This window comes from Gymnoscopelus microlampas (assembly GCF_963454915.1).
Source record: "Gymnoscopelus microlampas genome assembly, chromosome: 22".
In the NCBI taxonomy this organism is placed as follows: domain Eukaryota; kingdom Metazoa; phylum Chordata; class Actinopteri; order Myctophiformes; family Myctophidae; genus Gymnoscopelus; species Gymnoscopelus microlampas.
In genome coordinates, this window is record NC_139959.1 from 17,445,724 (window position 1) to 17,473,575 (window position 27,852).

General features: G+C 41.5%; 2 protein-coding genes across 2 annotated transcripts; one reads left to right on the forward strand and one right to left on the reverse strand.

Moving 5' to 3' along the window:
- Positions 1–2,045: 2,045 nt before the first annotated feature.
- On the forward strand, positions 2,046–17,713 carry cldn11b (claudin 11b). The gene is made up of 4 exons (XM_084048470.1): positions 2,046–2,135; positions 2,652–2,849; positions 12,268–12,432; positions 17,390–17,713. The coding sequence occupies exons 1-4, from the start codon at positions 2,108–2,110 to the stop codon at positions 17,650–17,652; spliced, it is 654 nt and encodes a 217-aa protein (XP_083904596.1). The 5' UTR covers positions 2,046–2,107; the 3' UTR covers positions 17,653–17,713.
- Positions 17,714–20,413: 2,700 nt separating this feature from the next.
- LOC311038538 (putative cationic amino acid transporter) lies at positions 20,414–26,867 on the reverse strand (the record flags this gene model as incomplete). The annotated part of the gene is made up of 7 exons (XM_084048111.1): positions 20,414–20,799; positions 22,908–23,668; positions 24,109–24,317; positions 24,662–24,808; positions 25,263–25,480; positions 25,881–26,117; positions 26,567–26,867. The coding sequence occupies 7 exons, from the start codon at positions 26,865–26,867 to the stop codon at positions 20,414–20,416; spliced, it is 2,259 nt and encodes a 752-aa protein (XP_083904237.1).
- Positions 26,868–27,852: the final 985 nt, after the last annotated feature.

The following is a 27,852-nucleotide window of genomic DNA, read 5'->3' on the forward strand; positions in this document are numbered from 1 at the left end:
GGAGAAAGAGGGGTAATATGACATGGCAATAAAAGTTAAAGCTAGAATCACTTGAGTCAGCAAAACATTTCTGTCTTGAGTCTGACAGAGAAGTGGTTCGACGAAGAGTGGGAGAGAAGGAAGGGAGGGAGAGTGTCAAATATAGGAATAAAACATTTGAAAGCTTCCAAGGGCCCACGATGACGGGGCTCCTTCAAAGATTCCACAATTCCTAGATTGAATTGTTTAATAAATAAATAAAATATCAGCTCAGCGGACGACGTGTGGTTAGAGAGTGTCCGTCCTGAGACTGGGAGGCTCGGGGTTCAATGACTTCCATCCCCTGCCGAGTCATACCAAAGACTATAAAAATGGGACCCAATGCCTCCCTGCTTGGCACTCAGCGTCAAGGGCCGTATTGGGGGTAAGTCCCTGTGACGTACGTCATGTTCAGGGGGTGTACTTGTACATCATGTGACATACTAGCATCATGTCCAGGGATACTTGTGCATCAAGCTGCCTCGCGCTGCAGAAACAGGAGATTGGCTCCTGAACTAAAAAGCCACATGGCTCTGGAACTGTTGGTTCCCATGACTACTTACCTTACTTTATTGTTAAACAAATATAGGGGGTCCATTCTGATATGTTGTCATGGCGGCCCCCCAGAAGTCCAAGCACCTCTCCTGTGGAATGAGGACCTGATGGAAGCCAAGTCCACAAAAAGAAATCAATGATTTTTAATTTATAAGATTATAAGTTGAGGGTGGCCTTAAGAGATGGGAGACCGTTGATGTGAATGGCAGCGAGGGTGGAGTAAGGAATCCGATGAGAAGTGGCAGTTAGCCATTTTGGAACCTCCATCTGTAGCAGGAGGATGGAGAAGATTTTTTTGTATCTTTGTGTATATTTTCCAAAGCGGCTGGAGAGTGTAAATTTGAAGCTATTTCAACGAAGGATTTTGAACATTTAATATATGAAAATTTGTCTATTTTAGTTTTTTTAGAGCGTGAGGTCAACGAGAAAAATCTATTCAGTAGAAAATCATAACCGGTGTGTGCAAAGAAGAAAAATAACGACAAGTAGACTTTGTAAGTGATTAATCAAAGTTTCATGTTTTATATCACGTTAACCTCTGGACAAAAAGTATGTCTGTGGATTTGAAAAAGGTCACTATCAGGGTAGAGACTGATGTCTTTAATTGTCACATTTTTATCGTATCCTGCTCGAAATTATTTAATAAATGAATTAATCAAGTAAATGCAATTTGATTTTCGTTTTCTTGAACCTAAAATGGTGGAGAGGGTGTTGGAATGAGATGCCGTTTCGTTACGCAGCACTAGAGGGCGGTGGTGAGCAGGATCATGTATAAGTTAACGGGCCAAACCACAGACAGGAACATATGGAGACCAGGATTCTTACAGGATGATGATAAATCTGGATTTTATAAACCCAGGTTATTTAAATTCATATCACATATTATTGGAACTCTACAGACTGGACCTCAAATATGTGCTGCTTTTTCTTTTCTTTTTTTGCACCGAAGTAGAACCAGACAGTTCAGTTTTAGTTATAGGATAAATATTTCAATATTCTTTAATGGATATCTGCATTTGTGTTCATAATTATTAGTTTAAATTAGAACCAACCATATTTTTGTCTATCTGGGTCTGTTTCATAAGTAGCTAAGATATGCAGTTCTCCATATCTGGTTTAGGTTAGGAATAGGCTCAGAGATGAGATCTGATTGGTTTAAGATTCGGGCTGAAAGTTGTTTTTTTCCTCCCTACCACACCCTGTCAATCCCATTCTGTGCATTTTTCTACCAGCCCGAGGCGCACGAACGCAATCTACAGCAATAAAGGATATATACACTTAAAATTTCTATTACATTTTTTTTTAAATGTATGTTTTAGCTTATAACTTTATAAATAGTTACACTTTATTCTAGTGAAGAAATCGGATTTTTCAGTGTCTGGAAAATAAAAGAAGATTTTCTACCCTCTACAGCTGAAGACGATTGGAATATCAAAATCAGCTTTTCCAATTTCCATCTTTACCATTTTATTTAGTTTTTACAATTTGGAGGCGATCATTTCTCCAGGACGCGCGCATTACGCACGGCGGTTCCATGGCGCTCATGTGCAGGCAGATCACAGGTAGGCATCTAGTGATGGAAAAAGTACTCAAATGTTTTACTTAAGTAAAAGTATAAAAATACTGCAATGCAGAAATCATCTGTTACAAGTAAAAGTCCGGAATTCAGCATTTACTTGAGGAAAAGTATAAAAGTATTGATATAAAAATACACTTAAAGTACAAAAGTAAAAGTACTCATCAGGCAGAATGTCCCATTTCACAAGGCTTTCAAATGTATACAAATCTTTTATAATAGCTTGTAGATTGGCTATTTTCAAATGGCCAAAAATGTATATAGGACTGAAGTGAGTAATGTATGTTTTGTAATAATAATCCAAATCTACAAAGTAACAAGTAACTAAAGTTTTCAAATAATTGTAGTTGAGTAAAAGTACAACATTTGCCTCTGAGATGTAGTGGAGTAGAAGTAAAAGTACCGAAAATTGGACATACTCCAGTAAAGTAAAAAATACCTCAAAATTGTACTTAAGTACAGTACTTGAGTAAATGTACTTAGTTACTTTCCACCACTGCAGGTATCATGGCGAGTTGCGCAGGCTGGGTCGGGCTGATCGTCGGCACGGCGACCAACGACTGGGTTCGAACCTGCGACTACTCAGTGAACACATGCGTCCGCATGGATGAGCTGGGGTCCCGGGGCCTCTGGGCCGAGTGCGTCATCTCACCAGCACTCTACCACTGTGTGGCCCTCAACCAGATCCTCACCTTACCAGGTAACACTCAGTGGTGGAAAAAGTACTCACATTTTGTACTTAAGTAAAAGTGTCAATACTGCAATGTAGAAATACTCTGTTAAGTCCGGAATTAAAAATGTATTTGAGTAAAAGTACAAGTATTGGTATCAAAATGTATTTAAAGTACCAAAAGTAGACAGTACTCATTATGCAGAATGTCCCATTTCACAATGAATGAAATGTATAAAAATCTTTTGAAAATAGCAGATCTACAAGCTCACAATGCGTCGCGATGCAACGCTTTGTGAGTTTGTAGATCGGCTATTTTCAAATGGCATAAAATGTATATAGTGCTGAAGTCGGTAATGATTGTTCTGTAATAATAATCCAAATCTACAAAGTAACTTGTAACTAAAGTGTTCAAATAATTGTAGTGGAGTAAAGGTGTAATCATTTGCCTCTGAGATGTAGTGGAGTAGTAAAAGTACTGAAAATTATAAATACTCCAGTAAAGTAAAAATACCTCAAAAGTACTTGAGTAAATGTATTTAGTTACTTTACACCACTGCCAAGTAATACTGTGGTGTACAAATATGTGAACGTGGAAAACCTCCAAAGTGATGGGTAACAAAAAAAAAACTGTCAAAGTGAGTGGGTGAATGAGAGAGGAGGTTGTGCAAAAAAATGCCAACTTGTAGATCTGCTATCTGGGTGAGGGAGAGAGACCTGAATTATGTATACATGCATGCAATGGTTACCAGATTAAAAAGTTGCACTGTATGCAAGAGATTTGAAATGGTTCATCAAAGCAGTTGAGGACGATGTATGTATGTTAAATGAATAACAGATTTTTAGGAATTCCCTTTGCTCATCTGCATTTGAGTGTGTGTGTGTGTGTGTGTGTGTGTGTGTGTGTGTGTGTGTGTGTGTGTGTGTGTGTGTGTGTGTGTGTGTGTGTGTGTGTGTGTGTGTGTGTGTGTGTGTGTGTGTGTGTGTGTGTGTGTGTGTGTGTGTGTGTGTGTGTGCGTACGTACACACGACTCAGAGGTGGGTGTGGGCCCAAACATTTGACTATAACTTACGCAAGTGGTTCTCAAAGTGAGACCCCCTGGGGTCCTTGAATGGGTTCCAGGGGGTCCTCAGCAAAATGAGGAACAGTTTAATTTCACTGTTATTAGCCCAATGACAGAATTGACTCACAATTCAGATCATTCAGATCACTCTCTCCACTGTTCTTCTCATCTAAAGTAGACAGTTGTAAAATTCTGCACAATATCTAATGTAACAACAAAAACCTTCTCAAATGGGGGTCCTCTCAGCATAATATGTATCAATTTGGAAGATGAAAATGTTTTTTTTTAACAAATATTTTTATTATTTTCACAGTTTTTACATGAAAGCAGGTAGACAATTTGCATTTTTACATTTTCTCCCTTTTCCCATCCCTCCCCCTTATTGTTATTGTTGTCAAATTTTTCCTTATTTTTAAAGAATAAAGACAAAAATTCTGTATCAAAAGCATTGGAATCAATGAAAAGTACCGGACACAAAAAAAAAAAAACATGATTTAGACTTGACACAGACAGTGAAAATGTAACAGAAAATAAATAATAGACATAATATAGAAAGAAATGTTCACATCAAAAGACAGACAGAAAGACAATAAAAAAAGAAAAAAAAGAAATACACACAAGATGGATTGCTCAGATGCCAACGTGCCACGCGCCCTTATAAGCAACTCAGAATGCTATCTATCAGTCATATATCATATCACAGACATATAGAGGTCTTTTGGTTATATAATGAAGGTAAATAGAGAACAGAGAGGAGAAGAATTTAGCCTGTTGGAAGCACTGTCAGACTCTCAAAATAAGTAATGAATGGTTGCCAGATTTTATAAAATTTGTCTGTAGACCCCCTGGTTGTGAACTTAATCTTTTCTAATTTCAGAAAGCTCATCACATCCTTAAGCCACATAGCCACGGGGGGGGGGTTTGGGGATTTCCAACTCAACAAAATCCTGCGCCTTGCTAACAGTGTGGTGAACGCCAGTACATTTGATTTCTTTGTGGTCAGAAGTCTAAAGTATTCGTCTGGTGGTACTCCAAAAATTGCTGCCAAGGGTGAAGGTTCTAGACGGATTGAGAGGACAGCTGACAAAATTTCAAAGACTTTGGTCCAGAAGTGTACCAGTTTGGGGCAAGACCAAAACATGTGAGTGTGGTTGGCCGGTGACAGGGCACAACGGTCACATTTATCATCAACTCCAGGGTATATCGTAGCAAGTTTGGATTTGCAGTAATGGAGTCTATGAAAAATTTTGAATTGAATAAGGCCTAGTCTAGCACAGGATGTTGATGAATTGATCCGATCAATAGCTCCATCCCACCACACATCAGAGAAGGTTTCACCCAGTTCGGTCTCCCACCTCTCTCTATTCCTGACCAGAGGAAGCATATTTAGACGGGCTAGAGAATGGTATGTCATTGAAATATGGCCTCTCTGCCTAGGGTCCAATATCAGAAGATTGTCCCATGGCTGGTCTCCAGGTCTCGCAGGGAAGGAGGGATAATGATTTTTAACAAAGTCTCTAATTTGAAAATAGCGGAAAAGATTGTTTCTGGGCAAATTAAATTTGACACTAAGCCTGTCAAAACTACAGAATACGTTATTCTCATAAAGATCTGAGAATCTGACAAGGCCTTTGTCCTTCCAATGCATGAAGGCAGCATCTAGGATAGAAGGGGCAAATAAGTGATTACAAGTTATAGGGCATTTTATAGAACTTTCTCTGAATTTAAAGTGGGAGCGTAATTGTGACCAAATCTTAAGTGTGGCAATAACCACTGGGTTTCTGGTAAATTTAGATGGTGACAGGGGTAATTTGGAGTGGATTAGTACTGGGAGCGAGGTTGAGCGGCAAGATCTAGACTCCAGCACACACCAATCAGTCAAAGGAGAGTGGAGCCAATAGGCCATCTTCTGTACATTAGCTGCCCAATAATAATATGTGAAGTTAGGCAGAGCTAAACCTCCATTATCACGGTCTCTTTGTAAAACAGAGTTTTTAATCCTAGGTTGTTTTCCTCCCCATATAAATGATGAAATTGTTTGATTTAAGGACTTAAAGAAAGATTTAGGCAAAAATAACGGAATACATTGAAAGAGGTAAGAGAATTTCGGGAGTATGGTCATTTTAACAGATTGAATTCTACCCACTAAAGATAGAGGCAAGCTATCCCATCTCTGGAGATCTAATTTCACCTGATCCATTAAAGGGTCGAAGTTAGCAGAAAACAATGAGGAAAATAAGCTGGTGACCTGTATACCCAGATATTTAAAGCCCAAATTTGAAATATGAAATGGCAGCTCTGCTTGAGTTATACTTTTAGCCAAATCATTAACTGGGTAAAATTCACTTTTTTGACAGTTCAATTTGTATCCAGAAAAGCTACCAAAATCCTTAAGAATGGAGAGTACATGGGGGACAGCAGAAACAGGATCAGATAAGTACAGCAATAAGTCATCGGCATATAAAGATACCCTATATTCCGCACCTCCGCGCATTATACCCTGAAAAAGTTGTGAGGTTCTCAAAGCAACAGATAACGGTTCAATGGCAATTGCAAATAAAAGAGGGGATAAAGGGCATCCCTGTCTTGTTCCTCTGGTTAGAGGGAAATACTCCGATCTTAAGCTATTAGTAGAGACACTCGCCTTAGGGGAGGTATATAGTAGTTGGACCCAGGATATAAAAACATCTCCAAAACCGAATTTTCTGAGTATTGCGAGCAAATAGCCCCACTCCACCCTATCAAACGCTTTCTCCGCGTCCATAGAAATGGCGGCCTCTGGTGTATTTAGGGATGGCGGGGAATATATTATGTTGAACAGCTTTCTTACATTTGAAAATGAGTGACGCTTCTGTATAAAACCAGTCTGTTCTACCGAAATAATACTTGGCAAAAGTTTTTCCAACCTAGCGGAGAGAGTCTTTGCCAAGATCTTGCTATCTACATTCAACAAAGATATAGGTCTATAGGATCCACAGTTAAGTGGGTCCTTACCTTTTTTATGAATAAGAGAAATAGTTGCCTGTGTCAGAGTAGGGGGGAGTGAACCACTGGCCAGTGACTCATTGTACATGTCGAGTAACAGAGGAGTAAGCTTTGCACCAAATTTCTTGTAAAATTCTGAGGGATAACCATCAGGGCCCGGGGATTTATTACTTTGCATTAATTTAACGGCGTCAGTTAGCTCGTCTAATTGAAGGGGTTCATCTAAATCTGTTGCCTTGGCCGCATTGAGCTTGGGAAAATCAAGGTTCGAGAGGAAGGTGGTCATACCAGACGTGTCAGTTGGAAATTCTGATTTATAGAGGGAGGAGTAGAAAGTAGCAAATGTTTGATTAATGTCAGCGGGAGTAGACTGTAATACGTTCAAATTATCCTTAATTTGTGGAATTAACCGGGTGGCAGCCTCTCGTTTTAGCTGGTGTGCCAATAGACGGCTAGATTTATCTCCGAATTCGTAGTATCTACCCTTTGATCTAAGTAATAGTTTCTCGGCTGTTGTTGTAGTTAGTAGATTAATTTGGCCTTGGAGGTCAAGTCTCTTTTTACATAAGTCTGGGTCAGGATTCAGAGCAATGAGACGGTCCAACTCAGTGATTTCCTTGCATAAATTGTCAAATTTAAGCCGTTTATTTTTGTTAGAGGATGCCGAATATGAAATTATCTGCCCTCTGAGGAATGCCTTCAATGATTCCCACAAAATAGAAGCAGAGGTGTCTCCCGTTCTGTTTGTGGCAAGAAACAGATCAATTGAACTGGAAATATAGTCACAAAACTCTTCCTCAGCCAAGAGCAGAGAGTTAAAACGCCATAAAGGTCTTTCCCCTTGACAGGCAAAAAAATTTATATCAAGCAGCAGAGCCGCATGATCCGAAATGACTATGGCCGTATAATCACAGGACTCAACAGCTGGTAAGAAGAACTGGTCTATGAAAATATAGTCAATACGAGAGAAAGTTCCGTGCCTATTTGAAAAGAATGAAAATTTCTTACTCTGAGGATTTCTGTCCCTCCAGGGATCAACACAACCATTTGCTCTCATAAACACATCAAAGGCTTTAGCCATAGCAGATTGCTGTTGGGTTCTGGGGCTCGATCTATCAAGCGACGGGCAAATCGCAGAGTTCAGATCTCCTCCGAGAATAAGACGGTGAGTGTCCAAATTCGGGAGGGACGACAGGAGGTCATTAGCAAATTTGGCATTGTCCCAATTGGGAGCATATATATTTACTAAAATTACTGGTATTTGACAAAGAGTTCCCGTCAGAATGACATATCTGCCCCCCGTGTCAACCTTAGTGGCAGAAATCGTGAAATTGAGTCTCTTATTTATTAAAATGGCTACCCCTCTTGTCCTACTATCAAGATTCGAATGAAAATACTGACCCACCCAATTACTGCGCAGTCTGGCGTGATCAGACAATCGGAGGTGGGTTTCCTGTAAAAAAACAACGTCTGACTTCAACCTCTTTAACTGTAAAAAAACCTTAGACCTTTTGATCGGACCATTCAAGCCTTTCACATTCCATGATACAAATCTAATACTGGAGTTACCACTCATAATAGCAGGGTTGAGTTTGTTGGGAATATAGGAGGTGAGTGGTCTGAAGCATTCCTATAATGTGATCAATACTCATCATAAAACACAGTTGCATTGGGCTCCGGGCGACGTCAAGCATCTGAGACAATCCATCTACAAACAGACATAAACAGAAAAAACACACAAGAAAAGGAAACAGGAAAAAAAAAAGACGAGCAAAAATAGTTGCGAGTGTAACCAATAACAATTTCCCCCTAGTCCCTAAGTCCTCCTCCCCAAAAGAAAAGAAAGACAGCGGGAAAAAACATCCAAGTCGCTTCCAATCGTCGGTACTACTACTACCCATATTCTATACTAATCGTACCGCGAGCGACTCCCACCATATCAGAAAACATCAAAGCCTTTAGATAAAAAATAAATAAAAATGAATGAAAAACATCATCATAACAATAATAAAATAGAAATAAGAAAGTACCCTTTGTCCCATTATATACCTGTAAAATCGCACTAATTTTGGTTAGACACAATGGCAGAACCTTAAATTATAAATAAAATCCCAAATAAAGACAAAAATAAATAAAACATCCAGTCCGTCCAACATATGTACTGCATAGAAATTTCAAACTTTTTACAAAAAATCGTTAATAGTAATATATATAAAAAAATATAATTCTTCCTTTAAAGACACGTTAGTAAAATAGGCAGCTACAATCATGGTCAGCATAAATGAAGTAAGGTATCAAAAATAAACAACAGACTTCTTTTTTTTTTTTTTGAAAAAAAGAAAATGAAATTCCCCCCATCATCAGGTTCAATGACACTAGTGTACAACCTCCAGACCATCTAATAGATATATAGTGTAGAATTTTCAAACATCCACTAGATGGAGACAAAGACAGCGAAGTCCCGCCCGCAGTTGCAAAGTCCACTAAAAAACTTCAATACCCAGAAATCAAAGCGGTTATCTGTAGTTCAAAGTTCAGAGTTCAAGGTTTACGGTCCATCAGACCAAAGGGGGCGCTACGCTTCAGAATCACCCGGCAAAATCACGGGCATTAACTAGCAAGTTAGCTTAGCTATATATTTGACATGAAAACAAAAAACTATTAGCACATAAAACAACGGGGGAGAAAAATAAACAAATAAAGTGTAACCATGACCATAACATCATCGATAAGTACATAAGCATCCGATCAGTCTCTAATACAGGATAATTTTCTTATAAACAAAACTTTCGTAAAAAATAAAGAAAGGGAATTATATTTAGCATAACCACCCGACAAAACCGCGGGTAGTAGGCTAGCTCAGAGAAGCATGTAATCTAAACACTATTAGTCAACAAACCACGGTATATATAATAAAAAAAAAAAGGCCATCGAGGTTTAACTATGAGCATAATATCCTCAATAAGTACGGAAGCATCTTATCAGTCCATGACTTATTGTAATATATTTATAACAAAAGTATTCATGAGAGAAAAAGTATATATACGCGACGCTTAGCGCGTTAGCATAGTTAGCCCAACTATATGTTTGTCATGAAAACTAAACACTATTAGCTAACAAACCGCGGTGAGAGAAAAATAAATAAAAATAAAAGCATCCGATCAGACTAACACAGGATAATTTCTCTATAAAACAAAACCTTCGTGGGCAATAACAAATAAAAATAAATGAAGTTTAGCAAGACCACCCGACAAAACCGCGGGTAGCAGGCTAGCTCAGACAAGCATGAAGACAATATATTATTAGCGATCAAAAAATGGCAAAACAGGGAGAGTTTATTTTTTAACTATGACCATAACACCATCAATAAGTACGGAAGCATCCGATCAGTCCGTGACTTATTATAATACGTGTGTAAAAAAATTATATTCGTGAGAAAAAGAAAGAACTACACGACGTTCAGTGCGTTAGCATAGCCAGCGTAGCTACGTATCCAACATGTAATCGAAACACTATTAGCTAGCAAACCACGGTAAAAAAAAGAAAAGCCACCGAGGTTTAACTATGATCATAGTATCTCCAATAAGTACGGAAGCATCTTATAAGTCCATGACTCATCGCAATATAATCTATAGATAAAAAAATAAAAATAAAAATGTATTCATGAGAAAAAGACTAGAATATACGCGACGCTTAGCGCATTAGCATAGTTAGCTTAGCTATACGTTTGCCATGAAAGCTAAGCATTATTAGCTAACAAATCACGGTGAAGCTTAGCATGTTAGCATATAAAGATCGCAAAAACAATATCAAGAAGTCCTAGATTTAAATAAAATTGAAAAATAATAATAAACCTACCAATAGTAATAAAAGTTAACAGGTCTAAACAGTCCGTGTAAAATTACAAAGACGACCATACATATATTAAAAAAAAAGATATAATAATAAACCTCTTGTGAAAAGAAAAAGAATCACAGCACCTAGTATGCTAGCACATAGCCGGTTTTAGCAAAACATTGAGATACTAGCCTATGTGTCGGCTTCTTCCTCGGTAGCAGAAGGTGACTTGTCCGGGGTCTTTTTCAGGAAATCCAAGGCTTCTTTCGGGGATGCGAGGCGTTGCTTTTTCCCCTCTTTTGTGGTGATGAAGAGTCGAGATGGGAAGACAAGCGACGGCTTGAAGCCTTGTTGGTATAGGTCGGACATCACGTTCTTGTAGGTCGCTCTCTCCTCCACGACTTCTTGGGGGTAGTCTTCGTATATCATGACAGGTTTTCCTTGGTAGAATAGCGACCCTCTTCTCTTACGAGCCTCCCGAACGATAGCCTCCTTCACTCTATAACGATGGACACGAGCTATTACCGCTCGAGGCCTAGAGCCGGGCGGCGGCTTAGCGGTGAGGGCCCTGTGAACAATGTCCAGCTCGGGTAGTGTAGGAAGCAGTTCTTTGCCCATGATTTCGACCAGCAGGTTAGAAAAAAACGAATTGGGCTTATCACCTTCAATAGATTCATCCAAACCTATAATTCTGACGTTATTTCTACGACCGCGTGAGTCGATATCAATCAATTTAGACCTCATTTTAGCATAGCTTTCATCCATTGCCGTGCATCTGGCCTCCAATTCTGCGACGCGGTCACTGTAACGGTTTGCGCCATCTTCCAATGAAGCCAAACGTTGCCCATGGTCAGAAATTGTTATCTGAATGTTGTCTATCTTGGCCTCAAGTGTTGCACTGGTTGATCGAAATTCGTGGGTAAGGCTTGATTTGAGGTCTTCAATTAATTTAACGACAGTATCCAAGTCTGCGTCACCCGCCGCGGCAGGTGCCGGGCCATCTTTCTTCACCTTTTTCGTCGTCATTTGTCAATTTTCACCGGATAAAAACAAAAAACAACAATGCAAAGGAAACAAACAATGTTTTTCTTCCTTTTTAACTGAGTTCTGTGTACTAATTCTGGCTTTTATAAAGTTACATTGAAAAGTTAGTGGGAGCTCTGGCTCAGGCACGTCTACTCCATCGTAACCCGGAACCGGAACTTCGGAAGATGAAAATGTTTGAGAGCCACTGCCTTATGCAGCATATTGGAGGTGTTGATGTTCTCTCCCTATGTCTCCAAACAATGTCATCAAACCTATAATGTTTACATTCCGTTGATCCCTCTCTGGAGCGTGGAGAGATGCAATTCCAACTACAACTACTGGGGACCCCCTGGAACCCTTCCAAGGGGGCCCACTGCAATATTGTATAAACATACTCCAAATATTGGTTAAAATCATGCTTTAATCATTTAAATAAGACCAATGTAATTCTATTCTTCTTTGCATTCAATATTTTTCTCCGCTTGTGTAACTACGCTCTGTCTCTCTCTGGTTGTATCTGTCTCGCCCTCCCTCAGCTTACATCCAGACGGCGCGTGCTCTGATGATCTGTGCGTCTATACTGGGTCTGCCAGCCATGCTGTTGGAGCTCATGGCCATGCCCTGCGTCAGACTGGTCAACGACACATTGGAAATCAAACAGCGCAGAGCCCGAGTGGGAGGGGTTCTCATGTTGATCATGGGTATGTAAGGACTGACACCATGCTATTTAGGCCGAAATTACACTGATATATAGAACACAGGGGCCAGTTGCACCACCTCACACTAAGTTCAAACTTAGCCTAGTTATAGCTTAAATGGCTTTTAAAAAAGCAATTTAACCCATTTAGCCTGGAAAGTATCTGTGTCATTTTTAGATTTCTTTGGCTATTTTTGTTTTTTTATGTGAACATTTTTGCAAATCTTTAAATATATATATATATATATTTCAAATATATATTCACTCGGTGCCGCGCTATGAGCTTGTATATCTGCTATTTTTGAATAGCCAAAGAAATCTAAAATGACAGAGACACTTTCCCGGATTGAATGTGTTTAAGCTATAACTAGGCTAAGTTTGAACTTAGTGTGAGGTGGTGCAACTGGCCCCTGGTTCTCAAACATTCCCCCCAAGGAGCCCTGGAACCAATGATAAAAAGTATACACTACAAAACCTTCACACTATACTAGTTGGGGTACATACATTAAGTACTTGGTGATCTCTCATGTCGTTAGTCAAAGCTGCTAGTATCCATAACTTTCATGTCCTTTCTGGGTTTTGAACCAAATTGAACTCAGGTCTCCCGTGGTCCCATAGCCCGGGGGGACAGTGGATGGACCTGGCTGGCTTCAGGCAGGGCTACAGTACACACACGACACCAGAGAGAATGCCACAGTAGTGGAAGAAATACTCTTTCAAGTAAAAGTAGCAATACCAAAATATTGAAATAGTCTGTTTTCTAAGATTCTAAATGTTTAACCCATTTTTTCACCTATGAATATTACATTGCCTATGTAATCCTGGGTGCTACTCTCCCTCTGCCAGCCTAGGGAGAGCCCAGAACTGAGCTCATGCCTCCTTCAATGCATGAGGAGCTACAGTAGCAAGCCGCTTCTTATCACCTGTCCAGGGGGAGTTTCCCCGGTTGGACGTAGCGCGTGGAAGGAACACGTTATTCCAACTAGATCCTTTCCCCTCCATCAGGCGCCCCGGCTGACCAGTGGGAGGCAGTATAGAGACCAGGATTACTGCATGTTTTTTGTGAGGGTATCTACCCTAGGCCGGAAATCTCATTTCCATTTGATTTCAGGAGAGAGTCTGGCCTGAACCGCCTTTCTGCAATAATCGCTCTATATGCCGAACTGACGAGCCTATCAGCGTCGTCGCACATCGTTCTGTGATTGACAGCGACAGTTGGCCAATCAGGTGGCGAGTTCGAGTGAGCCCGAATGAAGCCGAGTGCAGCCTGACTGGGGCCGAAAAAAAACGAACGGCAGCCATTGTTGTTCTGCGAGTGCCGTGACTTCTTATTTTGGGTTTTAAAACGCTCTCAAACTTCTTTTTTGAGGCACGGAATTTACTATTAAGATATCGTTTGGATAGAATTTAGTTGTTTAACTTCATATATGTGGTCAATTAATCATGACAGAGCCTATTTAAAAATATAAATTTAGAGAACCGGCAGGGGCGGGGAGTGACACGCATGTATCCCAATAAGGCAACCTATTTTCGGCATGGCCGTCCCAAAAGTCCCGTTGCGTCACATAGTCTGGAGCTCGTCAACATGAACTGCTGATTGGCTGAAGGGGAAAAACGATCATTGGTTGAAGGGGTTGTCAGTCAACGGTATTACTCCCGCCCAACTCCAACCCACAGCGATTATTGCAGAAAGGCGGTTCAGGCCAGACTCTCTCCTGAAATCAAATGGAAATGAGATTTCCGGAGGGAGGGTTTACCAGGCTAAGGGGACACAGGGAGAACATGCAAACTCCAAACAGAAAGGCCCTTTCGTCAACCCCACCCCAAGTAAAAGATATTGCCATCAAAATATACTTAAATTACCAAAAGTAAAGGTACTATTTATGGAGAATGTACCATTCCTGCGTTTTTTCAAAAGTAAAAAAAAGAATTGTCAAAGTCTTTCGAAAATACCAGATCTACAAGTTCACAACGCATTGCATCGCGATGTGTTGTGAGGTTATGGATCGTCTATTTCCGAGTGGTATAAAATAGTGCCTAATTGCTACAGTAATTGGTTATATGTTTTGTAATAATAATCTATATCTGCAAAGTGACTTCTAACTAAATTATCAAATCATTCTAGTGGAGTAAAAAGTACAATATTTAAGTACAATATGTACGATATTTACAATATCTGACATGTAGTGGAGTAGAAGTATTAAAGTATTGAAAAATGGAATTACTCAAGTAAAGTTAAAGGTACCTCAAAATTGTATTCAAGTATATTACTTTAGTAAATAGTTACTTCACGCCACTGGAATGCCAGCGCAGAGAGAGAAACCTGGCTCAATGGTGCAGTTTTAGTTGCAGCCTCAATTCTGCACATAGTTTGTGTGAGCGCAACCCTGGCAGTGGTGTAAAGTAACTAAGTACGTTACTCAAGTACTGTACTTAAGTACAGTTTTGAGGTATTTTTTACTTCACTGGAGTATTTCCAATTTTCAGTACTTTTACTTCTCCACTACATCTCAGAGAAAACATTGTACTTTTACTCCACTACAATTATTTGACAACTTTAGTTACTAGTTACAAAATATACATTAACCACTTCAGCCCTATATACATTTCGGCCATTTGTATACACTTTTTACATTTGAAAACTTGTGAAATGGGACATTCTGCATAATGAGTACTTTCTACTTTTGGTATATTAAGTACATTTTGATACCAATACTTTTGTACTTTTACTCAAGCAAATTTTTAATTCCGAACTTTTATTTGTAACAGTGTACTTCTACATTGCAGTATTGATACTTTTACTTAAGTAAAAAAAAAAAACCTTTTCCACCACTGCTTCAGGGATTGATTTGACACAACAAGAATGAACCTCACATACAGGTATTACCTTATTCCTGGCCCTTCTGCAGGGCAGCGCCACATTGCCCTTTTCTGCTGCTTCATTCAATCTGGTCTCTTCCACCCTTGTAGGCTGCAGGTGTAATGCAGGTAATCAGTATGTTGCCACATTTTGCAAGAGAAACAAGCAGCCAGGTCTATGAAAACAATCCCAAAAGAAGCAACTATAGGCAACTATAGTTTTACCACTTTACTATTAGAAAATAGCAGATCTACAAGCTCACGTGTCGCGATGTGACACATTGTGAGCATGTAGATCTGCTATTTTCAAAAGACATTGGGGGAAAAGTGAATTTCTTTAAATATTTTTGAAACATTTACAAATACATATTAATCTGGGGGTCCTTGACTTGGGAGTCATTGGTTTAAAAAACAGGAAGCAACAGGAAGCAAGCCCAAATAAGCAACTACACTTTAAAAACAAGCCCAAAGTTGCTTTTATAAGCAGACATGGCAACAATGGTAAACAGGAAACCCCTTGGATCCCCACAGGAGGTGTGGCCAGGGATAAGGTGAATAGGGGGTTAACTCCATTGGAAGAGGTGTGTCTTCAATCAAGATACCCTGGGAGAATTGCCTGCCCCTCTCATGCAAGGGGAGGGGACACACCTTTTCCAATGGAGTTCACCTGTGTCCTCCCCTACAGTATATACACAGGGTCCCCACACATTTTTAGCAATGAATTTCCAAAACTTTTCCAAAACTTTTCCAGAATATTTAGCACAATTTCCAGGCCTATATGACAATCATTCAGCGCAATAATGTGTCTCTTACTCCTATGTACAATGCCCAAAGATAGGCAGTGTAGCAAAATAAATAAATAAAAAACAATAAAAAGTGTTTGGGGGTGGGGCACAGCCGCGAAACCTCGCTCAAATAGAGCCTGCGAGCGAAAATAGGAGGGGTGGACGACGTCGTTGCACGGTTCGTTGTCGCTTGCGGTAGGTCAGGACGGTCTCATTCAAAAACATGTATTTTAATGAGATTTCATCGCCCGCTCGCGTCGCGTCACGTCGCATCGCTGGCAGTGCGGATCGGGTGTTACACAGCCTGTTCGGCGAAAAACTACTTATGTTACATATTTCGTGTAATGTTATACATGTTTATGAAAAGGTTTTGTATTAAAAAAAATCAATAGCCAAAAACAATGCATAGCCAAATATTTTTCCAGGACCCTTGATAAATTTCAGGACCTTTGATGAAGTTTGATCAATTCCAAACCTTTTCCAGTACTGGATTATTTCTTTTTTAATTTCAAAATATTTCCAGGAATTTCATGACCGTGGGGACCCTGTATACAGTATTCTCAGCCAGAGAACCCCTGGTTTATGTCATAGTTGAAGCAGTGCTAGCAGCAGGTGTGGAGGGGTCAGGGGAAGGAGGGTCAGGGTGAAGCCCAGCCTCGCCTCATCCTGCCTGGGCTGCTCTCTCAGCGAGGCCTGCTTCTTCTGGGGGAGGACATGTAGTCCCTGTCAGGCGACACAGTCAGAGTGAGAGCTGAACGCACACGCACGCACGCGCACATGAACACACACGCACGCACGCACGCACGCAGGCAGGCAGGCAGGCAGGCGCACACACACACACACACACACACACACACACACACAGGAAAAGGACCATTCTTACAGTAGTAGTGGATAAGATTTTTTAATATTTTATATTAGCCTACATAATATTACATTATCTTAACGTTTTATTTGATTACTATGTAATTTATTCTGACATCATTATTGACTGTATTTTACCTTATTTTTTCATCCACTGTTGAGGAAGCTGAAAGTACAAGAATTTCACTGCCTGCTACCAGCTGCATCGTAAATTGAGAATTATTGTTTTGTTTTTATTATATCAACGAATTGAAAGAAAAACATTTAAAATCAACAAATTTGATATGATTGACCATTATGCCCAATGTTATATCTTTTCGTAAAACAGTGTCGCACAAAATATGCAAAAAAAGCCAATCTATGAGCTTGTGCATCGGCTATTTTTGCAATGTAAAATTTCCCCCCAAATTGTATTATCAATTAAACTTACCTATCATTTCTCTCTCCTAATAGCCATCTGTGGCATTGTTGCAACCGTCTGGTTCCCCATCGGCGCTCACCAGAACGAGGGCCTGATGTCGTTCGGTTTCTCCCTCTACGCCGGCTGGGTGGGCTCCGGCCTCTGCCTCTTGGGGGGCTCTGCCATCCTGTGCTGCAACGGCATCGACCCTACTGCCAACCCACGCAGGGAGAACAGCTTCTACTACTCCAGGCAGGGGGGCATGTCTGCAACCCTCGACCCCCCAGCCAACCACGCAAAGAGCGTGCACGTGTGAAAGGTAGAGGAGTGCACGATAAAGGGGGCTACATGCTTCAAAATAATAAACCATTCGACATCAGAACCTTTTTTTGGGTGGCATGTCCGGAGAAAAGTTCTGATACCGCCCAATCCGAAGTTCTTTCTTTTCAAGATCTTTTTATTGTTTTTTGTTCTGATTGAGGTTTTTTGTATTGTGTAGTTAACATACCCTGTCCAAACAAAGCTCTGATGTCAGATAGAAGCATGTAGACACTGGCTGATTATAGCCAAGTCTGTTACCTTCTTTGTTACTGAAGTTTTTGTGTTGAACATCCCTGGTGGAAAGTAACTACGTCCATTTACTCAAGTACTGTTACGTAAGTACATTCTTTAGGTATACTTACTTTACAATTTTTAAATTCTTCATATTTCTACTCCACTGCATTCTAGAGGCAAATATTGTACTTTTTACTCCACTAGTTATTTAAAAACTTTAGTTACTTTGCAGATTTAGATTATCAATACAAAACATGCATTAATCATGTTAGCCCTATTTTATACTTTGGCTATTTGAAAATAGCTGATCTACAAGGTTAGCTATTTTAGAAAATGTTTGATACATTTTTGAAACATTTCAGTACTTTTACTTTCTTACTGTAAGTGTAAGTATGTTTTGATGCCAATACTGTTGTACTTTTACCCAATTACATTTTGAATACATGACCCTTACTAGAGTATTTTTATATTATGGTATTGCTACTTCAACTTACAAAATAAATCTACTTCTTCCACCACTTTTGAACACTGAGTCTCTAGCTCCTCTATGTAGAATGTCTTTCTTGAATTGCAGAAAATGTCAGTACATTGACGCTGTATGTAGCTATATTTTGTAGTTGTTCTAGGGATCGTGATTGAAGAGAAAAGCTGGTGTTTGGACCTTTAGTCAGCTAAAAACATTCTGATACCTTGGTGCTACTACGCCATATATATACTGTAGCTTTACTAGCTTACAGCTGGTTCATATGTTCATATTGTAGTTCCTGTGACATTAGATGCCAAATGTTTGTTGGCTCTTGCAAGGGGAACATACATACATTTGGTTAAGTTCGGGTAATTAATGTGTGTTAAGGTTAGGCACAGTAGTAGTATGGTTACGCTTGGGAATGTTTTTTGTTTTGTGTTAGGGTTAGGGTACACATTTTCAGTAACTAAAACTTCAACAAGCAAAGGTTGTTCAATTCACGACTTGTAATTAATTCTGTACAGCCATCGTGTCTTAATGATGTACCATGATGAACACAATCCTGAGTGTTCATTTAACTCTGAGAGTTAAACAAAGGGATTTCAAAAGGATTTGACTGTGGTGGGTTAAGGAGTTAGATGATCATTCTAGTCAGTCATTAGAACAGCTAATGTCGCTCATTAACTCACCTTAACTCAACTACAAATAGGTGGAGAATTGATTACTGGAAATCACCTGGTGTGGAGATGGGTTGGTATGTAAACCTGCCTGTCATCTCTTCCCAGGCCCTGCATGATACATAATCACAGCACATTGCTGTAAATGATCATAGCTTAGTTTCAGCATAATACAGGATATCAAGTGTGACCTGCCTTGCCTTGAGTACTATAAATAAAGTTTGATTAATCAAGACACGTTTCATTCACTGAGTTATTCTTCTTTGAGGCGTTGGTTGGTTTTTAGCAGTGTGGAAGAAAAGAAACAAGAACAAATGAAAAAAAGTAACGACATTGTGACTGGTGATTTGCTGCATGACACTCCCCTACTCTCGCTCTGTGCTTCCTGTCTCTATCAAATGATGGCTTAAAAATGCCCCCTAAAAATAACTGACAATAAAATAAAACATAAAGTCACAATGTTTCTGACCGCTGATATTCATCAGATTTGACATAAGCTGATGAAGATAACATCCATGGCACGTGATTGGGCATCTCTGGATGAAGGAACACATACTGTAAGGCAGTGGTTTTCAACCCTTTTCATGCCAAGGACCCCTAAATTGATATACATTTGGCTGCGGACCCCCAATTGAAAATGTTTTGTGCCAGGGACCCCCAGAAGCAAAGATATCAGTTCATTTTCGCATAAATATTCAAAGATATGCACACTTTTTCACGTTTTTTCAAAAATAGCAGATCTACAAGCTCATAGAGCGGCACTCGGTGCCGTGCTATGAGCTTGTATATCTGCTATTTTTGAATAGCCAAAACTAAGTGGTTGAAAATGATCGTGACGCTATTAACTAATTTTGCTGGGGACCCCCTGGTACTCCCTCAAGGACCACTGGTGGTCTCCGGACCACTGGTTGAAAACCACTGCTGTAAGGTCATATTATCTCTGCACCTACAGTACAGGAAGACAGTGTCATCCAATTCACTCATGAGACATTTTATTCCCATCAAACCAAAGCACAGAGCACTCATTCTCATTTAACATTTAAAATACTTCAACACGATACAATCTCATTTCTTAATAAATAGGATTTACAGCATACATTATGTCAGCACTCCCTCAACTCTGTGTGGCACACTGCTGAGATAAGTTAGTCCAGTGTTTCCCAACATTTTTCCTTTCAAGGACCCCTGGTTTGATATGCATTGATTAGGCCACGGACCCCCATTTGATCGTAAAATCCTCAGTGTTATTTTGACTCTGAAAGCGTACAAATGTAACCGAACATTCGGTTCCACTTGTACGCTCTCAGAGTTACAGACCCTAAAGTGGTCTATTTGGACCCCTTGGTGGTCCCCAGACGCGGCATCAAGAAAACAGCCACTTAGCCTTCGTCTTCGTCAAAGAAGCCGTGATTGGCTCGTCCCCGGGACCTCCCCGGGCCTCTGGACGCGTTCTGGGGCCCCGTCTGGTAGCCCTGCTGGTCCCCGTCTACGTCCACGTCTTCGTACTCGTTCTGGTCCTGGTTCTCCTCGTTCTGGTCCTGCTCGTCCGGCTGCTGGTTGTGCTGCTGGCTGTGGTAGCCCTTCCTCTCCGCCGACCAGCCCTGGTACGGCGTGTCCTCGCGTTCGTTGAGGTCGTCGCCCGGGGCGAAGCTGTCGTCCACTTGGTCGTCGTAGCGATGGTAAGAGCTGGCGTGGGCCTCGTCCTCGCGGGCGTTGAGCTCCAGCGTGCTGTTCCAGATGCCGTAGCAGCCGTAGATCAACAGACCTGGGTACAGGGATACAGGAAGATACCGACATTTGGCTTTCAACTTCATGTTTATGCCCATAATGATGGTTTTGTAGCAGCTGTGGAGCTATTAGGCCTTAAATGTCAAATGTTCAAACATGTTCAAATCATGTTATGTATACGTTACTTTACTCTACATTACTTGAGACAATTTTCCATTTTTTTGTATTTCTTTAAATTTTCGAAAATAAATTAACATTGAGGTGCACACAATATTTAGTTGAGGAAAAGTGCGAACGTTATGGTATCTACTGTAAATATACTTAAAGTACCAAAAGCAAAAGTACTCATTGTGGAGAATGCCCCATTTCACAAGTTACTTTCGAAGGTTTAAATATGTATTTTTTAAATCTTTCGAAAATAGCAGATCTAGAAGCTATTTTCAAATAGACTTTGAATAAAATAGGGCTTCATTAGTTAATGTATATTTCATAATAATAATAATCTAATAATCTAATCGTACTAAATCTACAAAGTAACTTGTAACTATTATGTTCAACTATTATGTTCATATTCAAGTAAATACTTTACTTGAGTGTTGTCATACCTCAAAAGTGTACTTATAAACTTACTTTCCACCACTGCAAACCATAACACTCTGAGACACATGCTTTGAGTTACTGCACCCAGACGACACGGACGCCATAGATTAACCTGTGGTCATCCCACGTGTTAAGTTACAATTTCACACTTCTACAGTAGCACAGAGTACAGTACATACAGTAGCCAGCTTTGACTGACTGATATGTGTATTTTACATTTGCTTATTCACCTGTTTCCTAGGCTGTGTGTTTTCCACTTCCTGTCGAACTTCATTGGATATCATTAGTCATCTGACCAGTTTCATTGGATTTCATTGGATCAAATCGACAGGAAGTGGAACACACACAGGAAGTGAAAAGCCTAGGAAACAGGTGAATAGCATTGGATGGTGTTTATGTGGTGCTAATGTTGTTGCTGTAGGGTGGAAACCGTGTATTTCCATAACTTACTTTTCAAGAAATGGAAAAAATAACCGAGATGTGTCCCAATGGATCCAATGTACATATTATTTATACATTGTGCTGTCAGAATCTCTTGTTAATACTTTTACATTTTTTTTTTCAAAATAGCAAAAATATCTACAAGCTCATAACACAATGAGACACATTGTGAATTTGTAGATCAGCAATTTTTGCTACTTTTCAGTGACACTGCTGTACGACGAAGTAGGGCATACATTTACGGGGGTTACAATAAAAGAAACACATTAAAAGTTGAAATATAGAGAGGTTTCTGCCCGATAGCAACGATATGTGTCCAACTAAGCCAATGTTTATCCTAGAGAAATTCCATGTAACCTTGGCAATAAACACATGCCAACAGAGGAGAGCCAGGCTGGGGTGAAAGCTCGCAGGTGGAGAGATTATAGTCTCTGATTTGTTACAGGAGATGGGAAACGTTCCCCTCTCTCCTTCGCGTAGCCAACCAACTACAGATGTGACAAGAACGTTGTCTGGCTACACATCTTGAAGCGAGCTGTTTTCCCTCCTTCGTACATATTACTAGACGGTAAAATACCTTATGTAACGCAAAAAGAATAAGATTGGGACACACACGAGTAGAAATGTCTGAGAATTGCTTCAATGGAATGAAAACTCAGATAGTATTCACCACCTAACACCTACCCACATTCTGTACACGCACGTTACACCCAAATTCTTACTACGCCTACTGAGAGCATAAAACAAAGTACAGAAATGACAGTACTTTGTTAAAGGATAGCAAATAAGCAGGAGCGTGTGGATCAGCTATTTTCACTACTTTTAATTAACTTTTTTAAATGTATTTATGGTAATTGTTTTATTTTTTCATTTTATTTATGAAATACTTTTGGAAAATGTTGGAATTGTTTTTAACTGATATTATATTAATATATACACTTATATATATCTTTTTTTAAATATAACAAACGTAAAAAAAGGGATATTAACTCACAAACCTAAAAAATTGGTCCACGACCCAAACATGGGTCTCAACCCACTGTTTGGGAAACAGTGGTCTAAAACTACGTTTCTAACCACCAGTGCCGTTCCCCAGCGACTCACCTATGATGCACCAGACAGTGAACCGAATCCAGGTGAGGGGCGACAGCTTGAGCATGAGGTAGCTGTTGACCAAGATGGCCGCCACGGGGACGAAGGGCACGCAGGGCGCCATGTAGGGCAGGACCTGCCCGCTCTGCGGCTGCCGCAGGATCACCATGAGCAGCGACGCCATGCTGCTGGCCATCATCGTGGCCAGGATCCCCGAAATGGCCGCGCCGGCGCCCGAGCCTTGCTCCACGCCGAATATGACCGTGAACCACATGAGGAAGGACATGCCGAAGAGGGAGAGGGTTGCACGGGTCACCGTGCGGCCGGTGGCCGGGGTGGGGCGGGCCGAGGCGTCGGGGATTCCCAGCCGGACGCGCAGGGTGTAGTAGTGCCCTCCCAAGAGCCTCTTCAGCAGCGAGGCGTGGCCCGTGGTGAAAGCAGAGTCGTCGCTGTCGCCCTCGGCGCCGCCGGCGTGGTACGAGGAGGAGGCCTCGTCCGGGTCCTCTTTGGCGGGGATGGAGCCATCGTCGTCGGGTTGATTCTTGAGGTCGTCCTGGGAGCCGTAGTGGTGCGTGTCGGTCTGCTGGTCGGGCTGGTAGCGCAGCAGCAGCACGCACACGCTCACCAGGGTGTACGCCAGCAGCGTGCCGATGGACATCATCTCGATCAGGTCTTTGAGGCTGACCAGGAGCGCCAGGATGGACGCCAGGACGCCCGACACCGAACACGCCAAGGTGGGAGTGTGCGTGAAGGCAGACACGTACGCCAGGACCCTGCAAAGACACGACACCGACACGCACACACAAAAATGAGAACATTAATATGTGAGCCTTCAACCGCATGAACCCTAGCGTCCCTACTCTGGGTAGGTAATAATAGGTGGAACATTCGGCAGTTTGACATGCATTAGGCTACGGACCCCCATATAATGGCATTTCTATATCTGGGACCCCAATTTATATAGTAAAATCCATGTTAATTTAACTCTGAGAGTTAAATTTGGTTCCATTTGTACACTCTCAGAGTTACAGACCCATAAGGGTCCATTTGGTTTCTAACTATCCATCATTTAGCTGGGGACCCCCTGGAACTCCCCCAAGGACCCCTGGGGGTTCCCGGACCCCACTTTGAGAACCAACGACCTAGGGTATAAAAAAGTGCCAACCTCTGTCATACATAAATGACAAATATGTCTAGAGATCATTGCGTTCACCTGAAGAGCAGTCCGTCTCTGGACATGGCGTAGATGACCCTGGGCATGGGGAACAGAGAGCCCAGCAGGGACACAGTGAGACCTGCTATGGAGCCCACGGCCACCGTGTACTTCCCCCACAGGAAGCCATGCACCGCGAACATCTCCATGAGAGGAGCCGAGCCGTCGATCAGCTCATAGGGAACCATTAACGTCAGGATCACACTCACCTGCAGACAAGGAAGGAAGGCCAGCAATGCTTTAATTCAGCAATTCCCAACCTGTGGGCCCACTGGTTGGCCGCAAGGGTATTGCAAGTGGGCCCCCCAAATAATTGGCAAAACACTACAAACTATTTTAAAAAAAATTGAAATAAAAAAAAAGACATGGTATTTTGTATTTTTCTTCATAGTTATACCAATGTGAATAGGAACTTAAAGTATACAATATTGGTTCTGTTGATCCAATCCGTAACCCAATGGATTGATTGATCAATAAACATCAATAAACATCTTAACATAGCAGCTGACAAGGCTGCCGGGTTGTGTGTGCGTGCGTGTTTGTGCGTACTTACAGACACATAGGCAGTGAGGCAGGTGACCAGCGATGCGGTGATGGCATAAGGGATGGAGGTATAGGGGTTCTTGGCTTCCTCTCCGGTCGTAGCGATGATGTCAAAGCCGATGAACGCGTAGAAGCAGGTGGCCGCGCCCCTCATCACCTGGTTAATATAGGAGTGCGACAATTAATCGAGCAATAGTGAAAATAGAGATATCTACAGCGCATTGTGAGGGTTTAAAATTGTTAAAGGGACAGTTCACCCCCAAAAAATCGATTAGTCACCCCATGGAGACTTGAATTCATGGATATTTTTTAGTTTTTGTCGCATTCCTAAGCCAATAATTTGATGACTAGTGGATCGGTAGGCTGCAGTTCCGGTAGGAGACACAAAGGAGACTCTTTGTGTCTCCTACCGGAACCGCTGCCGGTCATCAAATTATTGGCTTAGGAATGCGACAAAAACTAAACCCTAACCCTGATCCATGAATTCAAGTCTCCATGGGGTGACTAATCGATAGAAAAAAATAGTAATTTTGGGGGTGAACTATCCCTTTAAGCGAAGCGTGTAAGTGGTTAAGGCTGATAGACAGAAGCGTATCCAATCCATGTCTTACCCCAGACCAGCCATAGGGGAGGAACCTGCCTCCTTCCCAGTTGCTGGTGGACAGGAAGAAAAGCCCCGCAATGATCATAAAGACCCAGACCACCAGGTTGACCGCGTTGAGGACGTTGTTGAAACTCACTGAGTTACGAACCCCCAGAGCGACGATGGCCGTCACCGTCAGCACGATGAACAGGGCCAACACGTCTGGGTACGTGTCCTCCCCCTTACCTGAGGGTAGAGCGATGGAAACAGAGGAGAGTTATTGCATTTTTCTGCTAGATCTACTTTCAGATAAATAATTATCATTTTCTGTCTGATATTACTCTTAGTTACCTTATATTGACTTTTAATTGACACTAATATAGTAATATTTTGCTTGTAGATCCGCTATTTTCGGTGCATGACACCGGCACCCGAGTATAAATCAGACATAACTCTAACTCCTACCCTGAATCTTTTCCTACTGTAGCTGTAAGCCTAGCTCCCCAAACGTTTTAACCATTAAACAACCATTTCTCTTGTGAGGACCAGGTATAGTAGAATATTCTCAAAATCTACTATACTCGTGGAGACATTTGGCCCTCAAAAGTATAGTAATACAAGTACACACACACACGCACACACTGACCGAGGCCTCTGATTGTTCCCAGGTGTGTGATCATGTAGTGGCTGATGGTGTGATTGGCCAGCGAATCAAACATGCTGCTGAGAGCCGACGCCCCCGCCGCCGTGCCAATCAGGTACTCCAGGATCAGATTCCAGCCAATGAAAAACGCCACGAACTCTCCGACCGTCACGTAGCTGTAGGTGTAGGCGGAGCCGGTGGTCTTGGGAACGCGCACGCCAAACTCCGCGTAACACACACCTAGAGGGGTAAATGGTTGGTTGTGTACACAGTACAAACACACATACACACACACACAAATGTAAAATGCATACTGTATACATTTCAATTTCTTTCTTCTTTTTTTTACACACATTTCAAATCATATTATACTTTATTTCAGATAATTTTCCAAAGCATACATATATTCGAATTATTTTAATTTTGAGTAAAAAAAATACTAGTAGTAGTAGTAAACAAAAACGCAACCCCAGGCCCAGCGGGCTGGTCCAGGCACCTAGGCTACAATGTGTAGCCTGACAGCGTGTCGCGGGTTCGAGTCCCGATCCCGACGGACTTTGCTGTGTGTCACTCCCCATCTCTCTCCCCATTTCCTGTCAGCCTATACTGTCTTATCTATAATACAGGCATAAAAGCCCCAAAATATATTTTTTAAAAGACGCAATCCCAGACGTCTCTCCGTGTCTCACCTGAGAGTATGGACGCCATCGCGGCGAAGATGAAAGACAGGATGACCCCTGGCCCCGCCATGCCTTTGGCCACCAGCCCGGCGACCACGTACATCCCCGTGCCCACGCAGCTGCCCACGCCCAGTGACACCAGGTCCGCAGTGGTCAGCACCCTGGCCAGGCCCGCCCCGGAGCCCTCCGTCACCTCCGTCAGCTCGTCCGAGGCCTGACTCATTGCCCCCACGGGTTTGGTGCGCAGCAGGCGTGAGTACATGTTGTACCAGGCGTCTCCCCACGCCACTCGCCCCAAAAAACCTGCCATTGTTACGTCTGTCTTTTTATGTGTGTGTGTGTGTGTGTGTGTGTGTGTGTGTGTGTGTGTGTGAGAGGTGTTTGTGGGATGGTGTCCTCTATGTGAATCTCTTTCTCGCTCTAACTCCCATCTGTCATTCTTTCCGCATTCATTCTTCCCTCGTAAGCGTTCCCCTTGATCTGTCCCTCCTATCGTCCTCAGATGGAGCCTTCAAGACCCCCAGGAGTCATCTCTCCACAGATTCTGTAGGAAAGACAGGAAAGAAACAGTTGCATCTTTCTGCACCGTGACAAATGCAACGCTTTGCATAGCATCTTTCTTTCACCTAGCATTTCATTACAACACATTGTCAATATATTCACGTAGGAATATCTCAGCCAGGGGTGGCCAGCTTTGATGATGGAGAGGGCCACTATATTTCCAAGCTTATTCCAGGGGGCCACATCGCGTAGTGTTGCATACTGTCGGGCAAAAAAACTCTTATCTCCATATTTTCGTAAATGAATGCCCTACTTAGTCATCATAGTATGTCACACAAAAGTAGAAAAAATAGCAGATCTACAAGCTCAAAACGTATCGCATGGCAAATGTTTTGAGCGATAGATCTGCTTTTTTTGCTATTCTTTAATTGACAGACAATATATTTTTAATACTAGTCATTGAACTGCTAATATAGACTGAAGTAATTAAAGCGGGTCATGTTTGCATATTTGGAATTGGAACAGCTGAAATCAATAATATATCAGTATTCCAATATTAACCTGTGGGCCGCATGTGGCCCCCGGGCCACCATTTGCCCATGTATGATCTAAGCTGTAAGGTTAGTCAGCTGTGTAATCTAGTCTATGGTCTTTATCTTTCTGCAATGTGAGTCCTGTATGTCTAGGTACTCTTCGGTAGTCTTGTGTGCAGTTGCCTTGCCAAGGAAAATTCCTTGTACTGTATGTACTCACATACTTTCTGGTTTTGTTACCTGAGGCACTGTGTTCTCGCA